The sequence below is a fragment of the Botryllus schlosseri genome, chromosome 5, assembly GCF_051294905.1.
Source record: "Botryllus schlosseri isolate E-star chromosome 5, Bs_hap1, whole genome shotgun sequence".
Classification (NCBI taxonomy): domain Eukaryota; kingdom Metazoa; phylum Chordata; class Ascidiacea; order Stolidobranchia; family Styelidae; genus Botryllus; species Botryllus schlosseri.
Window position 1 is genome coordinate 6,530,402 of NC_137240.1, and position 26,832 is coordinate 6,557,233.

The following is a 26,832-nucleotide window of genomic DNA, read 5'->3' on the forward strand; positions in this document are numbered from 1 at the left end:
GGTTTGTAATCAATACGGTAGTGTCTTCTGGTCAGAGCTATCCAAAGATATCGGGGACAAAACTTACAACACTCCGAAAATAAATCTGTAGTAAACTCCGACTCCGCCCCGACTGTCACAAAATCGGCAAAACTCCGCTCTGAATACACTCCGACTCCGCTCCGATGCTCATCACTGCTATATAGGTCTTATTTGATGGAAACTTGCAGACTATAGCATTTCACACACATCGTCACACATCGTATTTTAGCATTGTTAATTCACGCCTGGCACGGAAATAATGATATTTTTCAATATTTGAATGAAATTGTCGTTGTACTCGACATAGTTTGTCACAAAATAATTAGTTATAGACACCATGCGAGCGTCTAAGTGCATCATGGCATCGTGAAGGATGTCGTGTCATAATTTTGCAGCTAGCGGACATTTGACGTGCCACAATTATAGGTAGAACAACAAAGATTAATTGATCACAGATATCAGGGCATTGGAGCAGCACAACCCAATCCGGATTTCGGGCATAATACTCCTGGCAAGTAGGTTATTGACCATGTCATTACCAATTTGAAATTAAATCAGCGTTAGATTCACCTTCGAATATTGGAACAGATCAATAACAACTTGAATATATATATGATATTATGAATATATATATGATATTATAATGATCAATGTACCATATAGTAATAGAAATGTCTAATGAACGAAGAATCCATTGGTGTTACATCTGCGTAGTATGTACTAGGGTTGCTTTTAAAACAGATGGCTGTTTAAAAAAACTGTGTTTAAAACAATTGTTTTAAAAATTGTTTTTTTTTTCAAGTTGTATAATTGTGACATAAGTGCGTAAACACATTATCAAAACCATGTTCTTTGAGACCACGGACGTTTACCACCCGATATAGCCGACGTATACGATATGGGATGGTTGGAACTCGCAAAACAGTCGATTCAGCAGCTCTAGTATACATAGATAGTGGGGTTACCATACGTTCTCTTTAAGTAGGATTTATCCTCTTTTTTGATAATTTTGTTTAAATATAGGGTAAAATTCGAGTGACATACAGTAAATCAGCACTGAAGTAACGCTCCGGAGGCTATTTCGGAAGCTGAGCCGGTAAGATGACCTTTTTTTAGCCAACCAACAGATAATGTGTTGTCCTGTAATCTTAGGGATGACTAGTACTCAACTCATATATTTCACACTCTGGTTATCTCCCAACTGCGTTCGGTTCCGATAAGTACTTTTTTCATGCATTTCCATCAATACTAAATCCTATTAATATTAAACGTGTCCCTGTGTACAATCTCTTGCATTGTAGATTTCGAAAACTCTAGCGTGGCGTCGATGCACTCATAATATGAATTAACAATTTCTTCCGCCGACCGGTACCGGGCGTTGCGCATCATATATCTATAGAGATTAGCAAACTATATACATAATTGAGGATGCGTTGTGTTCTGATCTAGAGATGGGCTTTATTTAACTTATTCTGCAACAGAATATGCGTGAAATACACCGTGGGAAATACATGCCACTCTAAATATCAACTCGACCCAGATGGTAATCATTAGATAAGGGTAGCGAGGATAAAGTATCAATAAGGTCATACCTTATGCAGGGCTTTGCTTATGTTCTCGTGGACGGGCTCCTTGAGATATCGCATAAGGAAATGGTGCACCTGTCACATTGATGACAAACTAAAAATTGATATAGCTGCAAGTAAGAATCCAAGCCCCGTTGCCACAAAGGAGTTATTCGTGAATTTTGTAAACTTAGCTGAGTATGGCTGTTGATCATAATGACGAAACAGTTTCTCAGGTTAGCTTTACATCAGGGGTCGCCAACGCAAAACGGGTCGCGGGTCACTTTTCAAATTTCGTAGCGGCCGCGTGAATTCAATATCGATATAAAGTAGGCAATAAAGTACAACGCTGTTCTACGTAACATAGGCGATTAGTATAGTGACCACAAGAGAAGTAATATATTAAAGGAATAAAAATATATCAAAGGATCACTGTCATTAATTTCATTTTATTTTTACTCTGAGATGTGCACGATGCCTGGAAACGCTTTTGGGGCTAGCGAGATACGTTACTCATCTCCACGAAAAGCTTGATCTTGTGGGGAAGCCCTAAGCCTGTGGTTCTCAAATCTTTTACACATGCCCCCTTTATGATATTGAAAATTTCGCGCCCCCCTTATCGTCATATCACAAAATGCATCCATAATGCTAGCAATCCCATCGGATAGTTTGATATCATGGAAGGTTATGAATGTTGATGAGAGAATTCTACAATATGAATTCCGGATTATACACAGAACAATAACTTTAACAATGAATTCGAGGGAAATCGCGCGCAGCTCGAGAAAATGTTCAGTTGACCACAGCTCCGTGCCCGTCAGATGCTTTCATGCCCCCACTTTCAGTACCACTGTCCAAAGCCGTTTTCTAAGGGTCTCGGTCTTGACAGTGTTTGGGCCATTGCACGTCAATTTCCGCATTTCAGAATGTTTTCTTAGCTTTCTTCCGCAATCTCAAATCAAGTCGCGGGCCGCAAAATATGATCTCGCGGGCCGCGTGTTGGTGACCCCTGCTATACGGGGTTGTAACCAATGACACTCATTTGTTTATAGCTGGCGGCACGTCATTAGGGTCTCAATAACATACCATTAGAACCATCTCCGAAGTGGCCGAACAATTGTACGCTCATTTGGGCATGATGTCTACCACGCGTGCACGACGACCAGCTTATTTTCGATCAGTTCCAGTGTAAAACCATTATCGCGAGGCTTTATCTTTTAAGTTGATTGGCCATATGCCCGGCCCATAGCTACTATGTCCTGATGGGTTGGTAAGGTTATAGCACATGCAACATCACCATGCAAGTGACTTTTATGCTAAACCATTTCCGCTGACATTCACAACGCATCGATCGGATAATAGTATTAGTATATTACTAACATTTACGACTCTGCTCTACGCCATATTATGCATGCAAAGTAGCGTTAGTCAGATATCAGCTGCAGCCCAATCGGAAGCCGCGCATATCCTAGAGGCACGGTATTTCTATTCGCCTTGTAGAGTTCTTGTAAAAGTACTGGAGATTTTCCGCCGCCCGCATAGACCGACAATTATTGGATCACAATAAAATATCTATACCTCCCTGATGTTTTCTTATACGTGAATAATTCATAGTCGAACGCGCGAGGAAATTATTATGATAACGTAAGATTTCATTGTTCGACAAGCCAATGAGGTGAACAATGAGACGATACTCCCTTAAAATTTACGGTGTCGGAAGGAAAAAGAAAACGAATCAAATCGTCCACACATAACGGAAACACACATAAGCAGCCATTACGCAGATTTTCATCGCGATGCCTCTGCTAATCTATAAAAAAGTAGAGTACAGTCATATTTTACAGAACAGAACCTGTAAAACATTTTAGTCAAGGGAGTCATATTCGCCCCATATTTTGAGCATACTTTTTTAAGAGCTATGTAACACTTTCAATGAGCTGTGACGTGACGATTGCAGATTGTTGCTGCAGTTACATCTAGGGCTGAGCATCGCGATTCGAGTACTCCACTTCGAGTCTAATATTGATGGCAATAACTCCTTCCGAGCCTGATTTTACTAGTATCAATAATATAAGACCCTATTGGCGAAGAGCTATTTTATTATCTGGAATAATCTAAATATATATTCATATTGAAATGAATCTGAATATTTTAGGCTGACACTCGTCAGGGTTAATCGTCAGCAAGGAGCAGAGAGAATTAGAATGAACATTGTGTATCAACAAGCGTATCCCCAAATGGGAAAAATGTAAGCCGCGAAACCTCGATTGACTTAATCGCAGTATCAAAATCATATGCCATCACACATTGTTCATTGTTCATAGTAACGACCTCTTTGTTTGGTGATATTGAGAGGAAGAGCGTCATGGATATGGCTGACATTGTTTTAGCAAATATCAAAATATTTATTCTGGTGATTGAAACTGGCACTATTTTCATGCTGAATGTGTGAATGGTACAACTTTGAAATCTATTCCCACGGCTCAACATATATATTCGGGATCGAGTCAGTCAGATGCCCGAATTTATCCAGCCTTATTTACATCCCGCGAGTGAATTACAGGCCTAGGTTATGTGTTTCCAGGCTACCAAATCGAACAGGTTCCGATCACGAGCTTCACACGTGCACGTGCAGGAGTAAGTAGTCCTTCGTGTTCGCAACCGATTGGTTCGGATAAGCACGAGCTATCTTTCCACTGTGATAGATGTAACAATTTTCAAAATACTAATCCGAAATGTTTGCAGCTTTGCAACAAGGTTCTGGGACTGATTACTGGCAATCGCCCTGCCACAATGCAGTAATCTTGTATGATCTGTCACGCGTGCGTCACGTGAATCAGCATGTGTCCGACGACACCGGTAGAAAACTTCAATTCTGGACGCACATAAAACTATTGCATTACTCATGAGCTTCAGAGGACGCTCATCAAAATTCGTGGAAATTCGTTCTGGCAAGACAGAACACTTGTTGTTGGGAAACTCCCAGCTTGATTTCCTATATCTATTCAGATATGGAGGCAGATATGTACGGTACGTGCAATATGTACCGTACAATGTACAATTGTACATTGCACTTGTGTACAATAGGGGTATTCAAAAATGACTTTTTTCTCAAATCATACTGGCTACTTCATAAAAGTGTTAGGTTACCTAATTTAAGCCTACACACCAAATTTGGTTCAATTCCAGTAGCCACGTTGCTACAGGAGAAGAAAGTTTCTATTTATTATCTAAAAATAAATAATAAAAAAATTGAAAATTTCTGTCCATCTCATTAAAGTGTTGTGTTGCCTATAGGAACGGTGTTCACCAAATTTGGTTCAATTCCAACCAGTGGAAGCGGAGACATTGCCGTCGAAAAATTGTGGATTTGAATAAAATAGTATTTACGGTGACCGACACTTTAATTATTTATTGTGCTCACCGTAAATACTATTTTATTCAAACCGAAATTTTTCCACTGGTTGGAATTGAACCAAATATGGTGAACATCGTTCCTATAGACAACGTAACACTTTCATGAGGTGAACAGAAAATTTTCAATTTTTTTATTATTCATTTTTATATAATAAATATAAACTTTCTTCTTCTGTAGCAATGCGGCTGCTGGCTGGAATTGAACCAAATTTGGTGTGTAGGCTTAAATTAGGTAACCCAACAATTTAATCAAGTAGCCAGTATGATTTGAGAAAAAAAAGATATTTTTGAATACCCCTAGTGTTCAAGTACATAGGAACCGGTACATCGACGTTGTTTATCTACAAAGTCATACATGCAGACATTTTCTACTCATTGCTGACGGTGACGATGGGCATTCAACATGGAAATAAATTTATGGTAAAGTGACGTTAGCATCAGTTGAAGCCGTTGACACAGGCAAATTGTTGCCTGGCCGGCTGAGGGTAAAGTAATCGTGACGTGAAATTGAATAGGTCGCGTTAGATGACAGTGACAAATGACAATAGGCTACCGACTAGGGATGGTGTGAACCTCTGAAAGGTTCAGGTTCGTGTGAACGCGAACCTTTTTGAAAGGTTCTGTGTGAACACGAACGTGAACCTCGTGACGTCACGTGACGTCATATTGCTAATTCCAACCCTATCTTTCAATGAAGTGATAGCCTATATTAATGTTCACGATACCTAGCGAAGACTCTGTCCACATAATGCCACAATGCTGAAGTACATATTGGCGTTTTAACGTCGCTAAATGTATCACCCGCGGTAATCAAAGGATATAATAATTGCATAAAATCAATACATTCCGTCGCTTTGCCAACAATTTCGACGAGGACTTACCAAGGAATATAAGCTTACGCCTTAACGGTCTTAGCCAGTCCGGACAATGTGTTCGGAGTCAGAGTATTGCTACATTGATATTGAGCAGAGTGTACAACGGGTTTCTATACGCGCTACCGATACCACAAACAATAACAAGTTATTCAGCAGTAGCAAGCACCTTAATCGCACGGATTTGGTTTTAATGATACAGTAAAGATATGAAGTCAAGATTGACCCCGTACGCCCGTTCGATTTTTTACATCACAGCTCACAGCAGAGAGTCACTAAATATTCACAAACGGAAAGCTGGTTTTTTCGCGGAAATTTTTGCAACTAAGCAAGTGAAACTTTTAAGGTTGTCGAGGTGCATGGTGCATGCTCGTTTAGCGTTGATTTTTTCTATGCTGCCAGCACCATGCATAGAGTGGCCCGCAGTTGACATGCAATAAATTCGAGCCAAAGGTCTTATAATGGAGTGAAAATTACAATTTACCAAAAGGTTCACAGTGCAGAACCTACCAAGGTTCTGTTGTGAACGCGAACCTCTAAATTTCCGAGGTTCACACACAGAACGCGAACGTGAACCTCACGTTCACACCATCCCTACTACCGACCTAAACTAAAAACAGACCAGGCAATAGTGGCATGTATCCGAAATCCATATCACATGGCGACAATATCTGTAAATTAAAGGAATTATTCCTTATCATCGAATGGAAACATGTTGTGGGGTTGTTGTTTTTGGTACTCTGGTGGTCATTTTACACGAGGCCATGTTATGATCCCCGAAATGTACTGCGGGTTACTTTCGTTCTCGGCTATTGTAGGGTAGTACTTACCTGGATCTGATGTGAAAGGGAGCATAGATAAACCACCAACACTTCGGTAGGAATTCTGGAGGTGTCCTCTGTCGGACTCGAACTCGCAACCCATTGGCGTTACAGCCGTGGAACGTGCCTCTACGTCACTGTTGGACAAATTACAGCTTTTCCAAATTAGATTACAATTAGAATTATATAGCTACACATTTTTTTCCAAATTGGTTTAGAATTGTGATTATAATTACTCAATTTGTAAAAGAAATACAACAAAAAATATGTTCAGTTCATATCAATTGAGTTCATCCGCACTAGCATAAGAATGGGAAATGTCTGTACAGTATTGGCTCGTTTCACACTATACAGCATTTTCAATAGAACCAGAAATTATATTACAATTAAAATTGGAGCATAGACACATTTCACAAATTTGATTAGAATTAGATTAACAACACTTCCCTCTAATTGATCTATTTAGTCAATTAGGATTGTTTGGTTGTCGAAGTCTGCAGTATACGCTATTTCGCTACGTGGCAATTTAATGAGTTTGTATGGAATATTATTTTGCTTCGTAGAGATTCCTTCAGACCGTGTACATCGACCAGAACGCGACTGTTTACATTAAAGCCGGATCAAGCTCGAAATGTAGTACGAAATGCATATTATAGTTAGTTTACCGACTGAGGGCTCGGCGCGATTTCCGCTCAAAATGCTTCTCAACTTCGAGCCCAATCCCATAGAGGACATATCACGACAGCATCACATTAGGGACTCTCTATCAAACGATTATATCAGCTCAACCGCATGTTACTGAGCCTACACGCTGTTGCTGGTAACCCGACCTCTGAGTACGAGTTTACCGACGTCACCATTCCATCACCCTTTTCAGCAGTCCGTAAATGATAGCGGCGAGATTATGATGCGTGAAACAGATTTGTTTTGGTAACCTGATCCCGACAACGAACAGATTCAGTTCAGTTTCTTTTCGTTTCTACGTGCCGGCTCACGTGACTGTCCAGTCCATAATAGGAAATCTACAGCCGGCGCGAGATCTATAGGAGAATGTAGAGATTGCGTAACTGCTTTACCTCAAATGAAAATTCCTCTGGTAAGATTCTGTGGGTGTTTGTATGTATCTCGTAAATATTATTCCTATGTACGAAAGGCAAAACATGTTGCGGCTCTGCGGGTGTATTCGCAGGACACTCATTTAATCGAGATTGAATGGAATAACTTTCCATTCCAGTGTTGTTTGTAATATACAGCAATGTATAAGCGGATGAGACCATTCGGTCTATAAATCAAATAGTTTGAGGGGCATCAGAGTATCCAAGCTATATTGGGAATAGTTTCATCACTGTGTTGACGATGCGTATATGAAATATCACACCATCACTACAGGGTTTACATTCATGAGTGCAGTGCTCTGATTGGGTGTACTGTATACATCATTGACATCAGAAACCATAGTGACATTTCCTTTCAAAACGTTTTCATCGCGTAATCTGGATATTAATATCCGTCTGCGCACGTAAATCGAATATCACACCTACTTTAAAATTGAAGGTAATCCTATCGAATCTGAGTATTGCCATCGATGCGTACATAATTTAGGGCGTAAATAAATTATTGATATTTTTTTGATTACGATCGGCTTATTGGAGTATTTCAGAAAAATCTCTGCTTGAATACGTTCAAACGCCGCAGTACCCGTGCTTTATAATTACTGCGTACCTGCATTCATTCGGGCATGCGTCACACTTTATAGCCACTGTTTAATTCCGAGTTTGCGAAAGCAGATTTTGCACGACTGTTGAATTGTGTATAGTTATTAGTCGAACTAAATTGCATGTTATGTCGCGTGGTTTACGATTTCCCTGCAAAACAATTGCCTCGATTGAGGAGATAACTACATTATTATTATTGCATTCATTGTGAGATTACAGCGCCATTGTGTATGGTCTTATATTATTGCTGTGACATCACACATTCCATCGTGATATGATGCTCGCGAAATCGAACAATATTTTCCAACTTGTCGCTGTGTTCTTTTTGGCAAATTTAAATCTCTGTAGCTAAACCTCTGTATGCGTAACTAATGGATTTTAAATCTATATACGATATCATTTAAATATTCGAAAATACTATTGCAATACATGATGTACTGTACAGTCGCGGATTTACAAGTCAATCAGACATCTGTGGTCGACGAGAACTCTGGCCGCATCTCGGATGTAGAAAGAAACCCTTAGTAAAGACTGCACCCGAACATCGGTCATATTCAGGCCGTATTATGTTTGCCATATGCTAAAAAATAACAAAAATAGCATATTTTCGGCATTTTTCAGATTTTATTTTTTGGCAATTTTAGCATCGCCATGAATTCATATATATAGAATTAGCCATGTAAATCACTTCAGTTTGGTCTTTCTTATGAAACGGAAGTGTCAAAGCACGCAGTTTCCACATTCTGCCATCAAACAACAAGATTGAAATCCGAATTGAAAACGATGTTGGAGATCAAATTTACCCGATACAAAACCGAGTGCTTTTGCAACATCTAGTCTTAATAGTCGATTCACTATGCGTACAACATTATCAGCAATCACACAGGTCACAATTCGTACGATGAAAATTCAAAAAGGTTTCTGATGCGTTTGGATAGCAGCCTTTACCACCCAGCCATTGGTTAGAAGTAATGAGTGAGTTTATTATCAATATAATATGAAAAATTATCCACCCGGCAATGAAAAACTAGGTAAGGACTGCATATGTATGCTACGTATAGGTCTGGAGGCCTTTTGCTCAGGCATCGTGCATTTTTCAGATTTTAATTTGGGCGGTTTGGCATCGATAGGATTTCACATTGGTATACTCGAATTAACGATGTAAAGCGGTCTATAGTTTAATATTTCATATCGAACGGAAGTCACAGAACGATGTGTATCCACGTTGTGTCATCAAACAGCGAAAGTAAAAACTGAATTGACAACGGTGTCGGAGAGTCAATTCAGCCAATACAAACCCGACCGACTGCTTCTTCGATATCTAATCCGTAGAGTCTATTCGATAGTCTTGCATAATTACCTGTATTCACACTGATGATAATACCACTTTTGATAACAAATGAAAATCGTTGCTGACCCGTTTGAATAACAGCCCTTCACTCGCTAAGCAATGGTTAGAAATCACAAGTGGCTTTAATATTAAATTTAATATGAAAAAATATCCAACTGACAAACAAACAAAAAAACAGAAAATGACTGAATTTTTGCAGGCCTGTGTATGGTACGCATTGATGGGGGTTACTTTTTGGGGCTGAGGCATTTTGCACTGTCTTAATGTGTATGCTCCATTGTTCATTGATGAAACTATATCCTTATTGTCCAACGGGACATAGTCCATCATTTAATAGCCAAGTTGATCAATCCACTATGTCGTAAATCCAAATTCCAGTTCTCGACTTTTCGGCCTCAACCCAATGATTTTCATTAGCGTTAGATAGATCATTTGGATGGTAGACCGCGGCCTTCCGAAAAGTTGACAGACCTCAATTTAGGAATTTAGCGTTACACACTTGTTTTGTCGCTTTATGCAGATTCATTTCAATACTTCTTGACATTTCTACATAAAACCTTCATAAAAATCAATATTTTCAAAAAAGCTTACTTTTTGGCATTTTAAATTTTATTATTTTTGGCAGTTTTGGTATTTGGTTCCCGAAATGCCAAAAATAACACGACCTGGTTATATTGGAACCCACCCTTGTCTTGCTAATGTTCATGGTTGAAAATGTTTGCAAATGTATGTAGACCCGAAGATAACAACTATAGTTTCATGACCATTGACCATTTTTCTCAGGTTGGCAAACTTGGATTCATTCTGTGACGCATACTAATTGTAAATACTTTCATATTAGGATTTCACTTTCAGAGTAGAAAGTAGAAACTCTCTGCGGGCCGTATGTTGCCCGCTCCTGTTAACTTATCTGCGAGAAACACACTTTCGACATTATCTTCCATTGTGCAAGGATGTAAACCTAGGTCGTATCTCAGCATACGAAACATGCAATACAAAGCTACGTGCGTTAGTATTGTCACAAAGTGAAATGTAATAGGTACGGTCGAAAAATAGAAAATATAATCTTGAATGGGTTATATTGATTATGGTCGCAAAAGGTACATATTTGAACTTCCACGATATTCATACGAGGGTGATACCCAATACTCGATTCACAAGCGAATCAATCAGGTTCTCGATTCTCCCCAGCCCCACTACAGAGCAGTAATTCTGACATGTAGGCTTTGTACAATAAATACATCAGTAGGGCGATTTTTTTTGACATGTCAAAAAAAGTCAAAATTTGTCAAATTGTTGCGTTAGGTCAAAAACTATCAAAATGGTTTACAAAGTCAAAACGTTTTGCAACCTGCATTTCGTTTTTATCGTAGATGTTTGCGCTGTGGCTGAACTTATCATTGATATTTTACAGCTTGCAGCCCAATTTATCGGTCTACCGTTGTAGACGGCCCACTGTCTGCTCATTGTGAATCATAAACGGCGTGGGCAATGAGCATTAGTTTTTTTTATCAACAATCGCATGATGAAAAATTGTGGTGTAGACAAAATTGTCAGAATGAAGCAACACGGTGTGTCACCAGCTGTGTACGCACAACTTCAGAGTTGCCAGCCAACAACTGATGCTGTTGAACGTTCTTTCTCCATTCTCGGCAAGCTACTGATGAAGGACAGACACTTTCTACCCGAGAATGCAGGAAAGTATCTTTCGTTGTACTACAACAGATTTTAATTATTTCTACCATAATGCGTGATCTAACTATACTGGAATTCTTCATTTTGTTGAAATAAAGATTTTTCATGTCAGTTTTCAAATCAAAAAAGTTTACTCAGGCCTACCTACTTCGTAATGACAGACAATTCCAACCACAAATTGAAATAAGTAGTACGATTCTAAGATTTTTTGGGGAAAACACCTAATTTGCATACGTGAGGTCAAAATTAAGTTTTTAGGTAAAAAAAATCAGCTGATTCATCAGTATTCAGTACGTATGGACGTGAAGAGCTTTGTTGTCTGAACTGGACAGCATGCGATTCAAACGTCGCCATGTATTCTGCGTCAGAAATGTTAGATCAGGGGTGGGCAAACTACGGCCCGCGGGCCGCATGCGGCCCGCCACACCGTTCTGTGCGGCCCGCGAGAGTCTAAAGAAACTTTTTAAAAAGATTGATAAAATGCGTACAAAAAATCCAAATAATGCAGGGACTTGATTAAACTATTTCTTGGTATATTTCACCATGATATTCTAAGACAGTGGTTCTCAAACTGGGGGTGCGTGAAAGTATCAGAAGTGGGGCGCGAAGCTGAGCTCAAGTAAAAAAAAAATTTTTACCAACAGTTCCGTAATTGTTGCTCTGTATTTAGTCTGAATGTCACATTTAAAAACCTCTCATCCATAGTCGTAACCTTCCATGCCATCAAACTATCCGTTAGGTTGCTAACAACCTGGTTGCGTTTTGTGATATGACGATAAGGGGGTGCGAAATCTTCCACCATCATAAGAGGGTGAGCGTGTCTTAAAAAGTTTGAGAGCCACTGTTCTAAGGAAAATACTTCCTATTTTATTTTTTATGTTTAATTTCTGGGGCGGCAGCCCGATCGCAAGGCCCACACAGTTTGACAGGTTTCAACTGCTAAGCATCACAGAAATCCTAAACGAGATTGACATAATTCGGATCGCGAGTGTGATTTCAGATTGACCACTCCAGTTTTAATTATTTCAGTGATGTGCTTATAAAAACCGATTCGCGCGTGTCTTAGGTAGATTCGTTCTCTTTATGCGTAGAATTGGGGCATTTTTATTTTATCTACACATAGTAGAAGCGTGTTTGAAGCTGACAGGGTTATGATTCTGTCAGGGATATATCCCTGGATTCTGTGAGCATTGTGTGTCCTGGAACTGAACCAAAAGTGGAATTAGTAAATCTATGAACAGATCGCTGCTCACCGATTTAAATTTCAATACTGTTCTAAGAATCGGGACAACCGACTTTCATCTCTATAGTTTTAACAAATTGGTTATTAGAGGTCGACCAGCCTATGAAATCTCGCCACTATCTTTCTGACACGTGTACGATATCATCAAAGCAATGTTTGTTTTGTAGCACATATATTATCTCCATGTCCTCACTATATAATCAAATACCAATATTGCATTTTTTGGTTTATAATCGCATTTTATATAGTGCGGCCCGCGAATGGATTCAGATGTCGAATGCGGCCCGCGAGCTCAAAAGTTTGCCCACCCCTGTGTTAGATGGACTGGTGCTGGTACTGGCACAGCTTGTATCGTACTGTAATTGCGGTTCGTATAATTATGAAACAAAGAATGTTTCTTGATACTATCCGTAGACGAGGTACAATTCCATAAATATTTCCACTGTGAACTCCTTTCACGCTGGATGTCACAGGAGTTCGCGTCTGTTCAAAACGGTTGAATCACCTTGAATATATATCGACCGTATTGATATTGAATGAACAGCAGTCGTCATCCGAATGCGGTCGGATACGCTGTCAGCAATCCTGCTCTATATAAGCGTTTGGCAAAACTGTACAGTGTACAACTGGATATTCTCACCTACCCCTAACGAACGATTGTATTTTGGAGTTATCGAATGGAATGACGAGGTGGTTTGTGTGATCATGATGTGAAGTTGCAGGAGTTAAATCTGGTTCTGGCCATGTCTTGGACATTAATACAGTGTAATAATGCAAAGAAATGACAGTCGCGATGTGCCTAGATATTAGTTTGATTTGCAGGCCTCCTGCTGAGTCGAGGTTCTCGATTTATGATCGTCGCTCATAATAATCATAAATCCTATTTATTACTGTGCGCAAATTGACTCACTAAGTATAGCATTCGACAAACAGAAAAAAGAGGGCATTAGGCGTCCACGCATAAATTCCGCAGCGTAGTGTTGTTTGGTTTAGTTCAATATGAGTATCGCAATGGTGCGATGTAGTATTAAACAGCTGTCGCGCACACTGAGCGTATAAATAGGTCCTCGGATGCCACTGCCGGCTACGTCACGTTGCCGGTAGCTCATAGTCACTCAAAGCATTTTTTCTATTCAGAAACAGTGCTGAGACGTGTGTTCTCAATGCCCTGTTATTCAGTTTCTGTGCACAGTTGGACAGGCCTCGATCTACTTTCGTTGGTTTTGCGTATGTTGCATAGTTGATATCGGAACACTTCAAACCTATCACCGGTGGTATTGAGTTGTGATTCACACTCTTGTCAATGAGCAGTACGTGAAGCTAGCTTGATAGAATACATCTAACATTATGTAGAAATAAATTTGGGGCAGTTACGTTATCACAGAAAGTAATCAGCAGTTAGCGAATACCGACGAAAAATTGAGTTTCATAGTTGTAATCCCGGCATATGTAGCATAGCAGTGGAGGTATCGTAACCGCCAGACCGTAAATTGTCTAAGAACGATTTACAGACCCCACCTTGCCAGGCTGTTGCGGTATATTGCTCATAAACCAACGACAATCACCCGCGATATATTTTGTGATAAGTAACGCCCGTTAATTCCCCCACCTCATCAATTTACCAACGTGCGTAAGCCGTACGCCCAGCAGGAATAGTAGATCAATGAAGCGTGCTCGGCTGTGCCTGCGCGCGAGTCGCTTACTGACTCGGTGGAAAATTACTGGAAATTTACAAATCCCGAGTCGGCGAAAAGAGGAGTCGGTGGCGGCGTCAGGCTTGTTCACCCGACACTGTACACAGAGTAACAGGCGTATGTAAACTATTTTGTCCTCTTGTAAATATTCTCGCAATCAGAAATTTCCATGTTCGAGATATGATAGTCAACAGCTAACTGCGTCAGGAGGGGCGGGTCAGGTGTGTCGGTTCTGCATCGATGGCTTGGTATCCTGACTCCGAAGTACCGGCGTCTGCGATGTGGCCAATAGTATTGTATATTGTGGCGACGTGACGAGAATGTGAGGTAGTACAAGAACATTTCTGGTAAATACGCGACGCAGGCGTCTTACAATGCGGCCAACTTAACGGCAGGAAGCGTCACTCGAGATTAGAAGCGATATTGATCGTGATGAATTTTCTTTTCCCGTGCAGATCAGATTGAAATTATATGCATGCCTTTAACGAATTCAGTCACTTGAGGTCGAAGTGCGGCAAGCGCCGAGCGCCTTGGTCTGCGTGTTGCTGTTTTTGCCCAAGCGCACATTTAGTGCAGTATTCGCGTCTCATCTTATGAATCGGTTACATAAGTGTTATGATATGAGATGAATGGAATTCCAGTGTATTCATCATGGACACCGGTCGTCTACGATCGATGAGTGAACGATGGCGCGCGTTACATTGACTTGGCATGCCATTCTAGGGCGTTCAGTGCAGTTGTGTCAACTTCAATTTCAACCCAGAGATCAAATGAAGCGTGTCTTGGACACGTGCACGCACCGGATCGCTGACTCTGTTGACAACAGCGACGCAAAGGAAGTGTCGCATTTCCTTGATCGATGCGTCGGCCATAACGCGCGAAATGTGGCAACGCTAGCTTGTCAGCGGTGTGCGCTGCGGCTAGGTCCAAGGCGTTTTTTGTTCCGAAATGAATAGTCAACGGTTGTGCAAACAGTCGTTGGTTTACTGATCATAGAATAAAGCGATAATCGATAGCTGTACCCAGCGACTTTGTAATCCATACCTCCCGTGGAAACGTACTGGGAAGTTTCAGTAGCTCGTTTAGGTTGTTTGCCACGCCGTGCCACCATTGTTCTACTGGTCTAGGCAATCATTTGACAATAGCAGCCACGGAACACACTGTTTGAATTCAGGCACAGGCATGGGTAGATTCACGTCGCAGTACAGCTGGGGGAATATTAACTTGTGCGGTGCTGATGACACAGTCACGTTGCTACGCCGGTTTTGGGGTTCCAAAAGCAATTTTGAGCGAAGTGACTTGTCTCTCGAATCTAAATATTCTCTCGGTGCGGCTCCTCGTGTGCTGGCCAGATCTACCGCGATCTGGCGCGATCTACCGCGTGAGCGGCTGTGTTGTGAAATCGATAACGTGGCGCTAACATGTGAGAGTACTTCTGTTCGGATCAGTTTAGTTTCAAAGCACTGTAACATTGCAACACAACAATGCAATCGAAAGAAAAAGGGTCGAAACGACTTGAAATGTGATTTGACAATGGACATTGGACAATGGACATGCTAGACGCGTCCTTTCCCGCGACAAAATATCCAGACGCGATCTACGCTGTGTGCAGATATTAATTTCAGGGGGTTGAGAGCTGTTGTTTGCAACAGGATTGGGCTATAATAATAATGCGGTTTATATGGTGGCGACAGCACGTATAATATGATGCATTCTATTTTACCAGAGCATTAGCTTCGTATATACTACTTGAATAGCAGCATGACTGGCAAGGGAGATTGTGGCCCTCGTGACTACGAGAAGGCGATGATGAGCAGCGATGAAGACTTGCCCGCACCGCGCGAAAAATGGGCACGCAAGACCGACTTCATTCTGTCGGTAGCAGGTGGATTCATCGGACTGGGAAACATATGGAGGTTTCCATACCTTTGCTACAAGAACGGAGGAGGTACGCGTTATACGTGTTATTCATATTTTGTAATCCACATGGTTTGTGGAGCCGGAAGCCCGGCCAAGTCTGTATTAAGTCCATGTGTACAATGTGCATTGTGCAAGCTACATGCCCGTTTGTTCGTATGCATACGCTGGCCGTGGTGACGACTGCCACCCAGTGTATTTTGGATGGGCGTCAATGGTCATTACGCACCCTAAATAACTTGAAGAGCCTTGTGTTTCAGCTTTAGGAGCGTCTGTCTGTCCGATTTCCTGTCGGAAGCCACGCTGAGTTTCGTATAGGTATCTTCCCGTTTGGAATTCCGTACTAATTCTCTCTATTTCAGGTCTCTTTATGCGTAAGTAAACACAGTTTTAACGTTGGGATTTGGGGTTTTTTCAGGTGCTTTCCTGATCCCTTACCTGATCTTTATGATCATTGGCGGGATTCCGATATTCTTCTTGGAAGTTTCTTTGGGGCAATATATGTCCGAGGGAGGAGTTACTAGTTGGAAGCTTGTGCCCATCGGAAAAGGTACCGGATTTTGTCTTTTTCGTAGTGCCGTATTCTAGCTTTTGGAGCAATGTGTATGTGGAATCTCTGGCGAATGACCCATTGCGACTGTTAGAATATCGGTTCTAACAAGCCCCTATCGATGTGAAGCGCCGCCTATTGCGCATGAAACGTTGCGCGTCAACACCCAAGACCATAAGCATGGTGCTATGCCTGGGCGCTGACCCATCAGAAGCTGTAAAGATGCATTGTTACCTGGTCTCACACGACCTTGTGTATCAGTCGTCGGTGGGGCCTCTTGTGGTTGTGGATTTCGGGGGACCCGGGGGGAAGGATACATTTCTTCAAGAAAATCACCGATTTTCTCGATAATAATATCAAAGAAATGAAAGAAATCGTGCAGAGATTCCGGTACTGGGCAAACTGGTTTGGAGTAACCATATGATATTTCTAGGGATCGGTTATGCGTCCATGGTGATTGTAAGTCTACTCAACATATACTACATTGTCATACTGGCCTGGGCGCTCTTCTACCTGTTCCAAAGCTTCACTGTGGATTTACCTTGGGCAAAATGCGGGCACTACTGGAACACTTACTGTTGCCGAGATATCAATCGCAACCAAACTATGCTTTCCGAAATGGTCAATACAACCAGCAAGCCCGTATCAAGTTATGCCTGGCCGGCCAATGCAACGGATGCCATCCCAGAACTCTACAGTGAATGCGGGGGAAACTTCACCACGCCTGAAACTGAATTCTGGGAGTCAGTATTACTCTGTAACTCAGCATGAATCATAGACGTGTCTGCGTTCCCTGTTAACTGCGAATTTTTTACAGCTTTACTGAAACGAATAATTTAGCTTTTTATCAATTGCGTAATGCCTTTCTTTAACATCGTAGTAGACATAATTCTTGTAATTTACCACCCTATGTAAATCTTGATTATTGATTTAGTTTGTTATTTAGAATTTTCAGCGCCGTTGCCGCCGAACTTACGCGAATCTCTCTTTTCATGTTTCTTCTTGCTGTCGAAAAATAACGAACAGACGCAGAGTTCTGGGACTTTCATCTGGAATAGAGGAGGTCGGATCGATAAGATGGGAGCTCGCTCTTTGTCTACTGCTCGCCTGGGTCATCACCTATTTTTGCATTTGGAAGGGTGTCAAATGCTCTGGCAAGGTACCTTTTGACATGTACATGTGCTACTGTGTAACAGTCAGAGGCCGGGGCATCGCACTCGGTATGCATTGCCCATCATATACATACATGTGTTGTACACATGGTACGAAACCATGAAGATAAACAAATGTAATCGGGAGAGACAAAGTGAGGGATGAACGCAAAGTTAACAAAATATTGTCATCAAACGCCCATTGGTCCCCTCCGCGCGAATGATCCTTTGAATACCACGAAAGCTTCGAAACTAAAAATCAAAGCTGATTTGGTATGGGATACCCTGATAAACCTGGTCAACACCCTTACACGTCCAGCGATAAAACGGGTAGTGCATGCGTTCATGGATAGGAGAATATGTGAAATGCATAGAAAGGATAGATCCATCATCCGAAACTTCTACAACTTGAACAGTACGGCGTTAGTTTCGCATATGTAATAATAATGATCGACATATGCGTTGCGTATATACTGTATTGGGGATACGCTGGGCGCCAACGATCGGCCCGTCGGATATTACGAAGTGAAAGCGAAAACGGAGAGAAATATTTGAAATGTATTCAAGCGACGTATGACGTAATAGCATCACAACATACCACGCGTAGCGGTCGCAAACTGATCTTACTCACTGAAAAATTATGAAAATTCGAATACGCATTTTGAAAATGAATTTTGCTTCAACCATTTTTTGAAATAGTTTTGTATTTTGTCAAGAAGTAATACGTTAACCGTTAACCTTTCGTGTAAATCGATACCATAAATCGTACGAAGCTCGCATATACGTCGCGAGTCATTACACATGGACATAGAGTGTGTAAAATAGGCAGTGTCGTGCCTCTGTCGAAAAAGAGACATCAAATTTAGAGTTGCAATTGGATTTGTGTGATTGTTGGGGATGGGGATTTTGTGTCCTAGTGACATAGCTGTAATTTAGTTATATCATTGTTTTAACAATGATACAACTCTTCTTCTCTTTTCACAACAGCTATAGAAGTCTGATTATCTCCGCAGGTTGTCTACGTCACTGCCACGTTCCCGTTGATCATGCTTATTGTGCTGTTAGTGCGGGGAGTCACACTTCCCGGTGCTGAAGATGGAATACGATTCTACCTCACGCCTAACATGACCAAACTTCAGGATCCACAGGTATGGGAAAGCAGTAGACCCCATCTGACAGTTGTCCGCTCGTGGTATCGCTGTTGTCGATCGTGGTGTGAGCGGAATTATATTCGATGATTCGCATTAGATGAAAGCATGGTTTCCAATCCGAAACTATGAGCTTTGTTTAATTGAAATATGGTAGACAATATTGATGATCCTGTTTTGTTTGTCACCACCCATTGGAAGACACCTTAAAATCGGAAAGAATTTTCATTATTTCGTCGTCAGTCCTTTAGTTGCTAGTCTCAAGGGGGCGTGATCGAAACAACACCACATTCCGTTGCTGACCTTAGCTGCGATGACAGTACCGCTACGTCATCTCGCGGTGGTTGATAAACATTAGTGAGCAGTGAGCACATAGGCGTGCGGCCGCCAGCGGACCCTATTAATTTCGGGCGACTCACTATGTAGATGACATACTTCCAGCGATTCACTAATCAATATAAACGCATTCGTCAGAGAGTATTTCATGCCCTGACCTCACTTGATGAAGAATGTTTCCTTTTCCTCGATTAATCCGTCATGGATTACCAGTGTACACTGAAGATGGATACAGTGCTTACAAAGTCGAGCATTCCGCAATGGCGTACTGCACTATTAGTTAGTGAAAGGCGTTGGCTAACGTTACTTATTGATATCATTTTGTACGATCACTCACTACATTTGTTCGGGCAATTTGATATCAATCTCTGCGAAATACACGTGAAACAATTGTTACTAATATCAACATCGAATAACTGTGATGGTGCGATTCTCAGTTATTAGATATGAATCAGGGTTGCAATGATAGCACAATGACCCACCTCAACTATGGGCATTGGTCATATATATTAATTTCAGGATATGCGATCCACGTTATTGGTACGGTATTGTTTGACATAATACTGGAATGGGTGTCGGTCACAAGATGTAGTGTTTGAAAACAGTTGACTCTCTTTTCTCTGCCAAACATTTGATTGTCGATTGAAACGTGTTCTCGCGAAATTTTGACAGTAACGAAATCTTTATTAATTGGAAATTTGGTACACGCAACAGGCCTCACGAAAATTTTCATAACCTCTATGGAATGTGTGGTCAACTGGTCATGTGTCGGACATTTAGAAGCGATGATGTAGTCTCGCGTACACACCTCAAGTCGAAGCCTTTATTTTTATTACGAATCGATTCGTGATGTTGCTCTGTCGTAGCTGTGCGGTATTTATCGCCAGCTGACCTTGAAATTGCTTTTTACAGGTGTGGCTGGACGCCGGCACACAGATCTTCTTCTCGTACGCAATCTGCCTCGGTGCCATGGTGTCGCTTGGAAGTTACAACAAATTCAACAACAATTGCTATAGGGTACGTTGTTGTCTTTTCAGTTGTGCTTGATATAGCTCGGAAGTCACTATATACATATAATAATCTCATTTAACGATGTACAAATCAGCACACATTCAGTTAATGATTTATATCGGTCAATTTACAATTGAAAGATACCATATTTCACATTCAATTGCTGTGGATTTAGAATGTCGATATCGCATACTATGTAGCTTGGTGTCCTCAATCGACGTATAGTTTCCTCGCTAATTCAATAGACGAGAGGTCATGCGTCTGGTCTCGCATCGGCGGTACCGGTATTCTTCGCTATTCTATGCCATCAATTGAGTTGAGTCAACGTCCGCGACGGATATTACAGGCAATGCGCAATGGGCCTTGTGTATATTGCCGAGAGTTTTGCTAGGCCAAATGGAAAGGTACTGGGAATCTTACAACCGCGCGCGCGTTAGCAGACGCATACTCACGAAACTGTGCACTTTGTGCAGGCGCCGCGAATGGGCTTCTGGAAGTGGGCTGTTGAAAGTCTTGAGTGTATTGGCGTCGTGCACTCCAATCCACGTGTATCGGTGTGTTTCGTGTCAAGTTTAACAACATTTTGCACTCCACCTTAACTTTGGTAGTGGATGGTACTTCAACTACGTCATAATCGCATAAAACCGAACGTGGTTACAAAGCCACCTTCCATATGGTGTGTTCGCAACACCCATATACACCACTCAAATGCAAACCTGCTATTAACGTGTTGAATAAACAAATGAAAAATGGTCACATTTACCTCTTGCGTCGCTTTCTGCGAGATCTTTGTCGACTGGTATTGATGGTGCGGATATTTTTAGGGTGGATACAATCCTTTGCGCAGTTTTCAACATCCATAACCTTATGCTCTCAGTTTGTAGATAGCTCGATTTGATTTCATGTACAGTACATATTGGTTGATAATAGTGCGCGGACACTTTCGCATAGTAGCCTACGCTACGTACAGAACACTCTGCGAAAATACATGAACGTATTGGTTGTGAATTGTTTGCGGATACTCTCGTAGTATGGTACATGCAAAGAGTACTGTATTCTGCGAAAATGCCGCACACATTTGCATCAATACTACCGTGAGCTTTGTGGCGAATGGTGATGAAAAAACATTTGGATTATTTGGTTATAGTCAAGCGACTGTTCTTTGACTGTTGATGCACACGCGCTGAGGCACAGCGTGTAACCGTAACTGTAATTCCTATTTGCCCATTACAGGATTGCTTGGCTTTGAGCTTGCTGAACTCCGGTACAAGTTTCATCAGCGGGTTCGCGATATTCAGCGTTCTTGGTTTCATGGCAAAAGAGCAAGGGGTCAACATTGAAGACGTTGCCGAATCAGGTATTGTTTGGTTTGCTCACGTTGAGACTTGAAAGTGTTGCTCGTATTGATACAGGAAATCATATTTTCCAGGCCCTGGGCTAGCATTCATCGCCTATCCGAAAGCCGTTACGATAATGCCCTTGCCGACTTTGTGGGCGATACTTTTCTTCGTTATGTTATTACTGCTCGGTCTTAACAGTCAGGTATGTATCTTTGAGCGAACCCGGTGTATTCGTTGTGACTATTTTGCTGCTGTTTCTATAGTTTGTGGAGGTGGAAGGGCTCATCACTTCAATGGTGGATCTCTTCCCCAATACGCTCCGCCGTGGACACAACCGCGAAATATTTATAGGCGTGGTATGCGTCATATCTTACTTAATCGGACTCACGATGGTTACAAACGTAAGTATATATGCCCGTTCCTATGTGCGACGATTTCAATTACGGCGTACGTGATAGAACATTGTGACATCATTTGAAGAGCTTGTTATGATATCCAACGCCGTTACTCTTTTAGTTTCTTGCTGTGAATTATTGCGTACCATAAAACTGTCTGCATTACTTCATGCAGATCGGACTCGATCATTTCCGTGGCTTCGTGATGTCACCTCGTAGCTTTAAGCAGAAATGTATGTTTTGAAAACAGATATTGGCCGATTAAAACTTTCAATTCCGCTGAATGACAATATTTCCACTTGACCAACTGTTCCCAAGATTGTAATCGCACAATGCGATTACATTCCGACTCAGCTAATCGATACCGTTCGTTCGTGCAAACCTTATCACTCGTGAAGGGCACCTTTGTGATAACGCGACATCTAATCTCTCAGTGGAGGTGGCTGTTTGCGTCGCATGTTGCAAAAATCAGATTATAAAATGTCGCGCCGTTAACTTACAAACACGCTATGTGGTCTAACATTACAGCGCGTGAGCTGTCCACAAGTATTTGTACTTTTCCGCACACTGAATTGACCTTGTAACATTCGGCGCGGTCATAAACATCTGCTACACCACCGCAGCACGAATTTCAGCTGGTACATTGATTTGTAAGCGCGCCAGGTTCAATGACACGGCGACGCAGTGATCATTGCTATCAAAAGCGATGATGAACACTGACCTTGTAGCGCAGAGCTATGTCCGTTATCACCCATGGAATAATTTGCAGACATGCAAATGTACTAATTCGGTATAACTATACACAATATCCGGTTAAGCGGTATCAGCAAAATCAATATTGTTGGTTTAAAGGTGGATAGAAAGAATGAATACACTGTAATTTGATTTTGCAAATCAACGATAATGTATTTGGTTTTGTTTTAAAAAAATAGATCAAGTAAATGCTGAGACAGATTAGATCCGAATTCAATATTGAAAAGGTCCACCAGCTGCACACTGTAGCGTTATTCGTTCGCCGAAATTTACCGGATGATACATCGTACATGACGCGGAGTGTGGATATGTAAAAATTGGACTAAAACGATATAGTCGGTGTTGACTTTAAATGCCAAATATATTAACTTTCTACTGGTTACGACACCACTACGACATGGCAGTGAAATAATTGACGTCATGCTGTAAATATACTTAATGCTGATCGGCCTTTTGTCATTGCAGGGCGGTATGTACGTCTTCCAACTGTTCGACTATTACGCGGCGAGCGGCGTGTGTTTACTGTGGGTCGCCTTCTTCGAGGCCGTCGCCATAGCTTGGTTTCACGGTAAGCACCCAAATCGAGCTGTGGTTGGTCAGGACGCGAGGCATAACGTTTCCACTCTTTTTCCCCAGGAGCGGAGCGAATGTGGAACAGAATAGCAGACATGATCGGTTACCGCCCGTTTCCCGTCATCAAATACATGTGGATGATATTCACTCCGTTGCTGACAACGGTAAGTCCTGGGAAAAACAATATTTGTCAATGTCGTACGTGTGGAGTGCGTTTACCGGGCGGGCGGCGTATCGTAGGCGTGCTCGAAAATGGGAACATGCCGTTGCAATAGGCTACTTGCGGACCGGCCTCTTCCTGTTTTCGAGTTTGGGCGCGCTGTTATGATTTGCCGTCACTAGCAATGAGAGTTAGCAACTGCGTTTGGTGATCGTTACTCTCTCAACCAGAATAACTCTAATTGATCCATTCTCAGTTTTCACGCTGCACAGGAAACTGGTCGACATCATACGACTGACTAGTTTGCATGCTACACCCCAACTTCTCTTCTTAAATTGGCTGAACAGCTACATCCAGCGGATCACGATTAGGGCTTGACAAAATTGAGCATTAAAGTGATAGTGTTTCAATCTCGAGTCGGCTGCTATTAATTATGCTGCTGTCACAGTAAGAATAACTTCGAGATAGGTACAAAATTTCCGAGTTCTATTTCATCAAATATCATTTCAAATTCGTTAAACACAAACTATGAAATATCAGACCAAACAAAACACGTGATTATTCCACAAAAATATCATCGACTCTCACCACTAACTCAACTCATAAAAATTGATATTCGGTAAGGATTTGAGTACTTGAAATCATATTTTCCAACCCTTTTCAACCCCTATGAAGAATGGTATCTCTATAGCTCGCAATTTGATATATTCTGCCAATATCCGTTTTTGTTGCTTATCTAACGCGATGCTTCCGTTCGCAGGGTACTTTCCTATACTCCATGATCAATTTCAAGCCTCTGGTCTACAACAAAGTTTACGAATACCCGGCGTGGGGAGAAGGAATCGGATGGTTGCTCGCTCTCAGCTCGGTTATATTCATTCCCGGGTACGCGCTTGTGAAGTTTGCGATGACTTCGGGCTCGCTGGCAGAGGTAAGATCGCCATCAAAGTAGAATGTAGAGGCACGCTATAGATTCTATCGCAATTCGCCCATCTTAGGTTTGATCGAGAGAGATCTTATTTCCATCCAACCGAAATCTCTTTTAAAACAGAAGTGTGCATTGTAGATGTGTCCGTTACGCGAACCCTAATCCTGACACTTCCTTACTAACGCATAGCAGACAGTAGTCGTATTGTTTTAATTGGTATAAATAAATTGAACATATTATACTCGCGTGAATACTACGTATCACATATACAGTTTGTATATGTGTATTGTGTATACATGGGGAGGGGGATGGATGTGGGTCTATTTACGAGATTTCCACCGCGGCATTCAGGTTACACACTTACAAATCGGGCAATCGGCACTTTCTGGTACGAAATCGCGCTTTCACACTCATTCCTACGTGTAAAAACGAGCCGATACATGTAATGCGTTCTATTTACGTGTAACACGGAGACAGAATCGACTCCAAATTAAATAAATATATTCAAAATATTCTACTTCCAAAGCCTCGACTGTAATCTACATCGGCCATATCTAGGATCATAGAACACGGTAAAACACATCGTTCTTCCTTCACAGAGATGGACGATACTGACCACGCCCGACCTACCACCGAATCACCCCCACTACGAAGACGACAGCAGCGTCGAGCTGCCGTCCATAAAGTACGCATGCGGCAACGGAATGAACGCCGGCAAGCCGTACTTGAACGGGACCAACGGAAACGGCCATCTTTACGAGAGCGACGAGATCGAAAACAGCATCAACGACTCCGCCACGCCGTTGTGTAAACCGCCGGCTTATTCGACTTCGTGTTAAGCATAGGCTTACGAAACCCCGCGCTCCACGTAAAGTTTGTTCTAACTAGTCGCGACCAGCTACCGCGAGTATGGACAAACTACATAACGACGCACACGCAGCCAAGTATATGCTGTTCCGTGCCGTTTCGAACCGCAAGCGCTTCGCGAGACATTTGTAGTAAGCCACGTTCCATGACAGTCTACGTTATTCCGAGGCCGAATATGTTGCTCGCCGCGTCGCGATTCAAAATATAGACATGACACAGTCTAGCAATATTGCAACATACCTACCTTATATTCTATTGCCTAGTATGCATTGTAAACACAAAATCCCGTTGAGAACGATGGTATAAAGTCACTCGTTTCCAATGTTCCCTATAATTTTTGACGAGTCTGCGCACACTCACCAACTCACTGCGCAGACCCTTGGACAACAGTGCGTAACGACTAAAAAAAGGTCATCACTTCGGAATTTTTGTGCGCAACGTATATTTTCTGTGCGCAGAGACCGTGTCAGCATTGCGCATTTGCGCACGTGCGCAGCTTAGAGGGAACATTGCTCGTTTCGATCTGAGCTCCTTCAATCTGTATTAACATACACAGTGAAGCGGTAATTTGTCTTGTTGGTTCTCAGCCGTTCGTCAATTGGTCAAAATACTAATCGTGGTCGCAACCTTGCGGTATATACTACGCTGTCGAGTCTGGGATATCTATTTAAATCGAACCTTTGCTTAACGATTACGCGATGATTTTCTCCCCCCGATCTCTGTGAATGTATTGATGCAAAGACGTGGTCCGGTGTCTATGTATTGGTGCTGGAATTTTCAATGCTTTTTGATGCACACTATCTGCAGGCACAATAAACATCACTCTAAGCAGTTTTGTGTCGCTGATTTGTGTACGTTACTTATTGCGGGTGAGGATTGCTGCAAGAGGTTTTGGAAGAGCCATTTCGAGGTCACTCGATCTTACAGGAAATAACATGGAACGAAATTTTGACCAGGAAATATGACAGTATGGCATGGTAATATATTTCGATATGCAAAGTTTTTGTCAGAACCATTCCGATTATCCTAAATGCTAGTTCTCGAGCCCATTGCCAATCTTACACAATCGTTCGATTGACAATAGTTTGTCATGCCAGGCCTCGAATGGCTGTGCCAGCATCACTAAATCTGACGTAGACTTTGATTACGGTTTGGTAGCGCAGGTGAAGGCTATTGAATATGACGATTGGCACATAGAACCGAAACAGCACTAGTCAGCTCCTCCTAAACGTTGGTCTTGGGTTCCCCATAGGGCAGGGGTTCTCAAAGGGTGGGCCACAGGAGTAATTTGGGTGGGCCACAAAGCTAT

At 41.8% G+C, this 26,832-nt stretch overlaps 1 protein-coding gene across 1 annotated transcript; it reads left to right on the top strand.

The window, feature by feature from the left end:
- The first annotated feature begins 16,086 nt into the window (after positions 1-16,086).
- LOC145439651 (sodium- and chloride-dependent taurine transporter-like) lies at positions 16,087-26,354 on the top strand. Its single transcript, XM_080317173.1, has 14 exons — positions 16,087-16,342; positions 16,730-16,861; positions 17,295-17,604; positions 17,888-18,020; positions 19,026-19,160; positions 20,409-20,513; positions 21,741-21,864; positions 21,937-22,049; positions 22,111-22,248; positions 23,461-23,563; positions 23,632-23,732; positions 24,489-24,659; positions 25,256-25,823; positions 26,025-26,354. The coding sequence occupies exons 1-13, from the start codon at positions 16,156-16,158 to the stop codon at positions 25,493-25,495; spliced, it is 1,992 nt and encodes a 663-aa protein (XP_080173299.1). The 5' UTR covers positions 16,087-16,155; the 3' UTR covers positions 25,496-25,823; positions 26,025-26,354.
- The last annotated feature ends 478 nt before the right edge of the window (positions 26,355-26,832 follow it).

Excerpts from the sequence above, each read along its gene's own strand:
- LOC145439651 (XM_080317173.1), top strand. The coding sequence starts at position 16,156 with ATGACTGGCAAGGGAGATTGTGGCCCTCGTGACTACGAGAAGGCGATG. Across the intron at positions 21,865-21,936 it reads TGAAGACGTTGCCGAATCAG|GCCCTGGGCTAGCATTCATC; the intron begins GTATTGTTTGGT and ends CATATTTTCCAG. Across the intron at positions 22,050-22,110 it reads TGCTCGGTCTTAACAGTCAG|TTTGTGGAGGTGGAAGGGCT; the intron begins GTATGTATCTTT and ends CTGTTTCTATAG.